This window comes from Nomascus leucogenys, chromosome 3, assembly GCF_006542625.1.
Source record: "Nomascus leucogenys isolate Asia chromosome 3, Asia_NLE_v1, whole genome shotgun sequence".
In the NCBI taxonomy this organism is placed as follows: Eukaryota; Metazoa; Chordata; class Mammalia; order Primates; family Hylobatidae; genus Nomascus; species Nomascus leucogenys.
In genome coordinates this window covers 33,147,105-33,156,546 of record NC_044383.1, presented here as the reverse complement: position 1 = coordinate 33,156,546, position 9,442 = coordinate 33,147,105, and the positions used below count along the sequence as shown (strand labels likewise).

Below are 9,442 nucleotides of genomic sequence, written 5' to 3'. Positions count from 1 at the left end.
TCCGGCAATATACTGTAACTTAAGAAAATGTCCCCAAAGGAATGCGGGTTGGTTCACTTAAAAATAAACGCATGAGGGCTGGGTACGGTGGCTCCTGCCTGTATTCCCAGTGCTTTAGGAAGCTGAGGCAGGACTGCTTGAGGCCAGGAGTTCGAGCCAGCCTGGGCAACATAGCAAGATCCCACCTGAACAAAAAATAAGAAACTTAGGTTCGTACATACCAGTAATCCTAGCTACTAGGGAGGTTGAGTAAGGAGGATCTCTTGAGCCCAGAGGTTTGAGGTTACACAGAGCTATGATTGTGCTATTGCACTTCGACCTGGGGAACAGAGGAAGATCCTATCTCTAAATAAGACAAAAAACAGATGAATGAGATAGATTCTCAAAAACATAGTTTTTCTCTAAGGCTGTTTTAGGAGTGTGGATGAGTCATTAAAAGTAATCAAAGCTATGAACATGTTCAGTAGTAATTCACTGTCCTCCAATTCATAAATATAGGTAATGTCAACTTATTAAGAAGCTATGATTCAGAAGCTGCTTTGGAATATTCTTCTTATAACAGAAATAAGATCAGAGGCAGTCACAGCCTTAGGCAGACAGGACAAAAACACTTATCAGTCCTGTAATATACTTGAAACACGTTAGGGCACAATTTTTTCCAAGTAACCACTATTATTAAGGAGGTTTTTTTCCTTGAGACAGTCTGGCTCTGTTGCCCAGGCTGGAGTGCAGTGGCACCATCTCACTGCAACCTCCACCTCCTGGGTTCAAGCAAGTCTCCTGCCTCAGACTCCGGAGTAGCTGGGATTACAAGCATGCACCACCAAGCTCGGCTAATGTTTTGTATTCTTTAAATAGAGATGGGGTTTTGCTATGTTAGTCAGGCTAGTCTTCAACCCCTGGCCTCAAGTGATTCACCCGCCTCGGCCTCCCAAAGTGCTGGGTTACAGGCTGAGCCACCATGCCATGCCAAGGTTTTTTTCGAGACAGGGTCTTGCTGTGTTGTCCAGGCTGGAGCAGTGTTGCAAACATGGCTCACTGCACCCTCCAGGGCTCAAATGATCCTCCCAGCTCAGCCTCCTGCACAGCTGGGACCACAGGCGCGCACTGCTGTGCCCAGCGAATTTTTTGAAATTTTTTTTTGTAGAGATGGGGTCTCGTCATGTTGCCCAGGCTAGTCTCAAAGTCCTGAGCTTCAAGCAATCCTTCCACCTCAGCCTCCCAAAGTGTTGGGATAATAGGCGTGAGCTACCAGACCCAGACTAGAAAGGTTTTTCATGGGAAATAAATCTTGTTCCAACTTGGAAAGTTAGGAACATTTCTTCCTTGACCCTGTAAATGGGAAAAGGAGCGACCCTTAACACCTCCACACAGCTAAAACCCTTAAGTACCTTCACAACCCAAGTGAAATTAACAAATTAACATTTTGTGCCTAAGCCCCCATCCATCCCACCCTCTTATACTTTAAATTTCAGAATAAGAAAACAGGGAAGACAGCAGACTTCAAGCAGAAAAAAAGGGAAAAGGATGAGGTTCCTCAGGGCAGTGACTATTCCTGGGGAAATGAGGCACAAATAACACAGCACTGAGTTTTATTAGGGATTTCATTAAGGTTAAATTTCTAGGAATGAGGGAGTCCTAGTTAGAGGACACAAAAGCCCACGAAGCCTCCTCAGATCTCATAGTGAACCACCCGCTCTGGTTCTTTGGAGGGATCGCCGCCTCGTTCCAGGTACAGATTATTGTAAGGATACTGCTTTGGTCCCTACGGAAAAAAACACAGGTCAGCAAGAACATACATTCAGTCAATACCTGGCTACACCCCACTCTGAGTTAACAATCACACATGGTAAATGGGTACGCAGTAGCCTCTGGTCAGACCCAGCTGGGCTAGGTAGGAAGGCAGGAACAGCACTCCTCTTCCTCACTCAGCCCAAGGCAGAGAGAAAGCCTAAATTGTAAGAGAAGTGGTGCCTACACTGTGAAAGAGGAGAAAGGGGGAGGGAAGGGGGTTAGGGAAAGGAGGGGAAGGAAGAGAGGGAGGGAGGTAAAGAAATAGAGAGTGTGTGTCAGAGTCAGAGGCAACGCTTTCTAAATGAGACAATGCATCCATCCATCCTACTCTCTCTCCGGGTCGAGACAGACTCAATCTCCTTTAAGTCACTCAGCCTCTAATGGTTCCACCACTAAAGTGGCCCAGCAAATGAGGCGTGCAGGAGCAGTGGTGGGGGAAAGCACAGAGGAGGCAAGGCTGGGACGTGCTTTAGGGGCTGCTGGCTTTACCAACAAACAGCTGTCAGAGAACACAGCTCAAGGGGAGGAGAAAAGGGTGATGTGCTTACAGAACTGAAAAATGGAAGAGCCACACTGTTTCTTGCTCTCCTGAAGTGAAGTTAGTGCTCACCCTAGCCCTACGTGCACTCTCCAGCATGGAGCCCCTGGGGCTTGGTAGGAAGGCTCGTGTCAGTGCACACAGACATACCAGCTACCTTCAGGACATTGATTGTCTCTGCAGAGGTAGCACTGGGCAGCCAACTGCAAACACAGCAGCCTCTCTGCTTTCAGTTTCTCTCCTTCCAGTACATCCTGGAGACTACTCCCAGATTAATCTTCCTAAGAACTCAGCATTCATTATGTCACTTTTCTGTTCGAAAACCCAAAATGGCTCCCTGCCACCTAGAGGCAGACCAAGTCATCACTGTATCCCCAACCGCTAGCACAGTCTGCATCTGGTACATAGTAGAGGCTCCATAAATATTTGTTCAATTAATGCTTTATTACACCATCAAGTCCAAATCCCTTAGCAATGAAATAAAAGCTGCCCAACCTAACTGACCAACTTACCTCACGATATTTTTTAACACAGTGACTTCCAAATCTAGATGCACATCAGAATTACCTGGGAGCTTGTTAAAAATACTGCTTCTAGAACCCTACTGTGATGCTACTGAATTAGGAGCACCAAGAAGTGGGGCCTGGGAATCTGGATTTTTAGCAAGTCTCCAGGAAACCAATGCAGCTGGTTATTTAGGAACTATTTTATACGTCTATTCTACTCTAGCTAACTCACCCTCCTTTTCCTTCATTGTTTTCTTTTTTTTTTTTTTTTTTTTTTTTTTTTTTTGAGACAGAGTCTTGCTCTGCTGCCCAGGCTGGGGGGCAGTAGTGTGATTTCAGCTCACTGCAACCTCTGCCTCCCGAGTTCAAAGGATTCCTGTGCCCCAGCCTTCCAAGTAGCTGGGATTACAGGCGCGCACCACCATGCCCAGCTAATTTTTTTGTATACTTTGTAGAGATGGGGTTTCTCCATGTTGCCCAGGATGGTCTTGAACTCCTGAGCTCAAGCAATCTGCCCACCTCAGCCTCCCAATGTGCCGGGATTACAGGCGCAAGCCACCATGCCTGGCCGCCTTCATTGTTTTCTCTTGCCCCAAATGTTTTCTCCAACTTTCCATCACCCAAAGCGTGTGTGTGTGTGTGTGTGTGTGTGTGCGTGCGCGTATGTGTGTGTGTGTGTGTGTTAGCATCTAGGTAGCCCTTCTCCTTGACAGTAACTCATACCACTAAGCACATACATTCACTATACACATAAATTGTACAGAATTCTCATATATATGTTCAAATGTTGCTCGTGTAACTTATCTAAATTTTCTTAACTAAACTTCCTTAAAGCTAGAGAATTCATTTTCTACGTCCTTTACATTCTCCAAAATGTAAGTCTATGCCTGTAGTAGACACTTAATTGCTTCCAATATACTACAGGAAGTGCTCTTCACATGTCCAACAAAGGATAAGATTTTCGCTCAAGATTCCTTAACTCTACTATGAAAGATCACTTAATGAAATATTGTTAATAAATATAATCCCTAAATAGCAACTCTGGTGACTAGCTGGTTTCCACACACTCACTGCTCATCTAGTCTTCAAGTGTATCTACTCACCCAGACTGGTCCAAGAAGTAGGGGTGGAGAAGTGCTCTGGTACTTGTGGCAGGCCAATGGGTCAAGGCCCTCCTATCTTCCTATCTCCTAAGACTCCAGGAAGCCAAGCTTGGTATTGATTGGATTCCTACCCCAGAGACTTCACTCCCTCAGGAAATGGGGCTAAGCAAGCGTGCCTAAGGGAGCACTTCTCGGATACTCACCACAGGCTGGTAGACAGGGTACGTGTCCCCCATCCAGCACATGAATATCATGAAAGCCAGGAAACCGACGAGCTGCATACACATGACATGCCAAGAAACAGGTGTGGGGGATGTATCCACACGGTTCCTGTTGTACATGTCTAGGTGCCAGTGCATCTGAGGCAGAAAGACAAATAGCTGTCACATACTACTCTTCCTGCAAAATGCAGGCAAGTCCCCAGTGATCAGAGCCTGATACAAGGCTAGACAGACGCATTCTACCACCCTGGGGTAATATGCTGAGAACCAGGTCTGAGGCACACTGCCCTACAGGATTAGATGCTGGCCTCTGTCTAGGTTCTGCTGAATAGGGACAGCTCAATCATGGAAGTGCACAACTTTCACAGTACAGAGTTTCATGATTCCCAGACGTCCCATTCAGTGTGCCACATGCAATCTCAGATCTCACATCACTGGACCTTGCTTCCTTGAGCAGAAAAGCTTAGTGTTACTTGGTCAAAGAAGTACCATCTGAGCTAAAGAATCTCCAAGAAGACAAAGGGAGAAGGAAGGTCAAATGAGATATGGTTCGCTTACCGGTTCACCCCAGTTCAACCTCAGGTCCGGTTGGTCCCAGCTATACCATGGATCCCTCTCATGCTGTGAGCGGTCAGGGAGCTTCGGGTAGTCGCCATACCTGAGAGACAGCAAGAACTTCTGGAAGGGGCTGTGAGGAGCCTCAGACAATTCAGAGTCTCCTCATCTTATAGATGAGAAACCAAGTGACAGAGATAACTGCCTCACCTAAGGACAAAAGAACTAAACCTCAAGGCAAGAGCTCAAGTTCTAGTCACTAAGCACAGAATTAACCATAGAAGTCCAAATTGTATTTAAAAGTTCATGGCAAACTTTGAAATATTTTAACGTATATAAGCTTTCCCTGGGCCAGGTGCGGTGGCTCATGCCTGTAATCCCAGCACTTTGGGAGGCCGAGGTGGGCAGATCACCTAAGGTCAGGAATTCAAGACCAGACTGGTCAACATGGCAAAACCCCATCTTTACTAAAAATACAAAAATTAGCTGGATGTGGTGGCAGATGCCTGTAATCTCAGCTACTCAGGAGGCTGAGGCAGGAGAATCACTAAAACCCAAGAAGTGGAGGTTGCAGTGAGCCGAGATCGCACCATTGCACTCCAGCCTAGGCAACAAGAGTGAAACTGTCTGAAAAAAAACAAAACAAAACAAAAAAACCCAGCTTCCCCAAACTTCTTTCAATAAAAAGAAAAAGTCACACAATCATGTGATATTAGAGATGAAAGGGAATTTAGCAGTCAATTACAGTCATGTGCCACATAACATTTCGGTCAATGATGACGGACCACATACACGAAGGGGGTCCCATAAGTTTATAATAAAGCTGCCCTATACATATGTACCTTTTTTTTTATCTTTTTCTCTTTTTTGAGACGGAGTCTTGCTCTTTTCGCCCAGGCTGGAGTGCAATGGCACAATCTCAGCTCACTGCAACCTCCGCCTCCCGGGTTCAAGCAATTCTCCCACCTCAGCCTCCCAAGTAGCTGGGATTACAGGCACCTGCCACCACGCCCAGCTAATTTTTGTATTTTTAGTAGAGACAGGGTTTTGCCATGTTGGCCAGGCTGGTCTGGATCTCCTGACCTCGTGATCTGCCTGCCTTGGCCTCCCAAAGTGCTGGGATTACAGGCGTGAGCCACTGTGCCTGGCCCATTTTTTATCTTTCATAGCATATTTTTATGTACCTTTTCTATGTTTAGATACACAAATACCATTGTGTTACAATTTCCCACAGTATTCAGTACAGCAACATGCTGTACAGGTTTGTGGCCTCAGAGCAATAGGCCATACCATAAAGCCAAGGTGTGTAGTAGGCTATACCATCTAGGTTTCTGTAAGTACTCTCTGATGTTCATACAGTGAGGAGATCGCCTAACAACACATTTCTCAGAATGTATCCCTGTTGTTAAATGACGTATGACTGTACTCTGATTCCCTCATAAGATAGAAAATGAAAACTTAAAGTTTAGAGTCTGAATCCAAAGTCACCCAGCTAATTGGAATAAAAACAAAAAGGGTACAGATTAGAAAAGCACTCTTCTCGTAATAACTGTGTTCTTGACCACCCAGTTGGCATTCATCTCCACATCTCAGACACCTCATGGGTGTCTTGCTAAGCTGGGTTTTCCCCAACAAATCCAGGTTCATCTGACACTGACTTCAAACAAGGCTGCTCTTGTCCACAACATAAGAAAAAACAGGAAATGATGACAACTAGACATATGCTACAGAAAATGAGTGTATAACAAGAAGAATAGAAGCTGCTGAAACCAAGATTGAAAGAGTGACATTAGGACAGGAAATAAAGGCGATGATAATCACTTCAGATAATTAACCATTGCGATGTTATGTGGGTATGGATATGGAAGAGTGTGGAAGGGATAGGATACCATCAACTGGAGTAAGTAAGGGGGCTGGCTGTTTAACCTGCTTAACAGTTGCTACGATTTCCACAGCACTAACAGAAAAAAAATTTGTTTTTAAAGAGACATACACACAAATATAGAGTACTCCGTTTACAAATAAGATTCTCATGACAGAAGTCCAACTCCAGCCTGGTCACATGCCTGGATGACAGCACCTGAGCGCAGCAGATGCTCAATCTAAATGAAACTCGACGCTCTGAATAGAGCCAAGGAAGGCTCCTGCTATTCGGGGGACCTCAAGGGAGCCATTAAAACCTCGGCTTCCTCATTTGAGGAAACAGCCTGAGCCAAGGAGAAAATTGAAGTCCTCTCAGCTGCAGCTGCTCACCCACCCCCCTCCCACCTGCCTCCACAGAGAAAAGCACCCACTCCATTGACTCTGAGGAGTCACGAGAAGGTTCGGGAGAAAGGGTCACAGTCAAGCCACCCAACCCAGCCGGCCTTCTCCCATCACTACTTGGGTGCGAGCAGACCCTCTCTGTCTCACCCCATGCCATCATCCGGGTAAGGTTCGTAGTCTTCCACACGCATATTATACTTCTTGGCGGCGGCGGCCCGTTCTTCTGGGGTCCTAGGATAGGGTCCCGGGAACATGTCCTTGGTCATGTGGGAGGCTAGAACGCAGAAGAGAACAGGTCAGAAGCGATCCCGCTCTCCAGCCGCTCCGAAGCCTTCAAGTCGCTGGGGCTGCAGAGGTCCGAGCCCGGGACTTCGCAGGATCAGCGCGACCCTCCACCCCATTTTCTGGATATATCAACGCCACCTCCGGTCCCTACCCAGAGGCTGCCGCCGCGGCATCCACGATCCCCCCTCCCGATACACCAAACCTCAGGTGCCCCCTTCCCACACTGAGGTCTCGCCCCTTTCTCGCGGACCTGTCCGTGCGCCCAGCGGCATCACGTTCCGGGATGCCCTTTGCAGCCACTGGACTCCCAGGACCCCGGCCCTGGCCACCGCCATCTTCACCTTCTTCACGTTTCCCTTCTGCACATGCGCAAAGGCCTGTCACGGCGGCTGAGCCGGGCCAAACGTGACGGAGGAAGCCGGGAGTGAAGAAAAGCCGAAGGGTTCAACAGGGGCGGGGTTTAAATACGGAGTTGGGAAGCCAAGGGTTGGATAGAGGCTGGGAGGGATAAGCGGGAAGAAGAGAAAACCAGGCAGATCTCTGACATTTCAGAATGTTGTGTCCTTTTTCTCCCTGAGCTGACTTAGACCCATCCAGGGATGAGGGGAACTGGAACCTGAGCAACTCAAGTAGACAGCTTAACCACCTCCCCCAGGAGCTGTACTAGTGAAATGAGCCTGTCTTACTCTCTTCTCTGGCTGCTTGCTTTCCTCTCCTTCGCGGGCACTTCCTTCCATCCCCAAACATGATCATTCTTCAAATTCACCTGTTGGTCTTGCCTGTTCTGTTCTCCAAATTGATTGATCTTCACTTAGACGCCAGTGCAACACACAAATTGGCCCTGAATTGGCTCTTTAGTGTCAGTGCGTGTTGCCATTTGCATGTCTCAGTCACCTCAACCCAACAAATGTAAAATTAAACCTATCACCAGAGGCAGCTCTCCAGAGACAGCTTAAAGCCTCGGAGTTGGTAGGACTTGGATAAAACAAATTACAAACCGGCCCATAATGAACAAACTCTAACTCAACAGAAGAATTGGAGACATTATTATGTTTGCATATGAATGTTTTCACTTGGGATTTGAATAACTTACACATTATAAATATGCACGTATTTCCAGTGACTTTTCAGGTGACCACTGTTTTGGAGCAGAACCTATTATTATAAATATTCTCAAGTATATATCAGAGCAATAAAAATGCATATAAGCTGGGAGCTGTGGCTCACACCTGTAATCCCAACGCTTTGGGAGGCCTAGGTTGGAGAATGGCTTGAGACCGGGAGTTTGAGACCAGCCTGGGTGACACAGTGAGACTTCCTCTCTCTTTTTTTTTTAAGTTATAAAAAATAAACAAATATGGATCTATACTATTTAATATATAAATTTTGGGAAGGGTTACGCAGCAACTTGCTGTCTTGTAAATGAGCATCACTAGTTGATGTTCAGAATAATTGGACAACATCTGCGTTCAACCAATAGCAAACCCTGATCCAATTTAGGTCAAGAAACAGAGTTGATCTAATTTATTTATTTTTATTAAGAGACTATTCACATAGCATAAATTCACCCTTTTAGGCCGGGTGCAGTGGCTCACGCCTGTAATCCCAGCACTTTGGGGGGCCGAGGTGGGAAGATCACTTGAGGTCAGGAGTTCAAGACCAGCCTGGCCAACACAGCAAAAACCCGTCTCTACTGAAAATACAAAAATAGCCGGGCATGGTGGTGTACACTTGTAATCCCAGCTACTCGGGAGGCTGAGGCGGGAGAATCACTTGAACACAGGAGACAGAGGTTGCAATGAGCCGAGATCACGCCACTGCACTCCAGCCTGGGTGACAGGGTGAGACTGTCTCTAAAACAAAAAACAAACAAAAACAAAAATAAAAAAACCTTTCAAAGTGTACAATAGTTATTTTTAGTACATTTACAAAGTTGTGCAATCATCATCACTATCTAAAACATTTTTATCGCTTCTGAAAAAACCCATACACATTAGCACATTGCCCCTACTTCTACCCACTGGCAACCACTAATTTACTTTCTGTTTCTATGGATTTGCCTATTCAGACAGTTTATATAAATGGATATATATGTAACGCACATGCAATATGTGGCCTTTTGTGTCCATTTTCTTTCACTTAAGATAATGTTTTCAAAGTTTGTCTGTGTTGTAG

The 9,442-nt window shown here is 46.0% G+C and overlaps 1 protein-coding gene across 1 annotated transcript; it reads right to left on the bottom strand.

The window, feature by feature from the left end:
- Nucleotides 1-1,575: 1,575 nt before the first annotated feature.
- NDUFB8 (NADH:ubiquinone oxidoreductase subunit B8) lies at nucleotides 1,576-7,669 on the bottom strand. The gene is made up of 5 exons (XM_003255342.3): nucleotides 7,518-7,669; nucleotides 7,130-7,256; nucleotides 4,721-4,820; nucleotides 4,145-4,300; nucleotides 1,576-1,765 (listed from the first exon to the last, which is right to left on the bottom strand). Exons 1-5 carry the CDS (start codon nucleotides 7,600-7,602, stop codon nucleotides 1,673-1,675), a joined length of 561 nt encoding a protein of 186 aa, XP_003255390.1. The 5' UTR covers nucleotides 7,603-7,669; the 3' UTR covers nucleotides 1,576-1,672.
- Nucleotides 7,670-9,442: the final 1,773 nt, after the last annotated feature.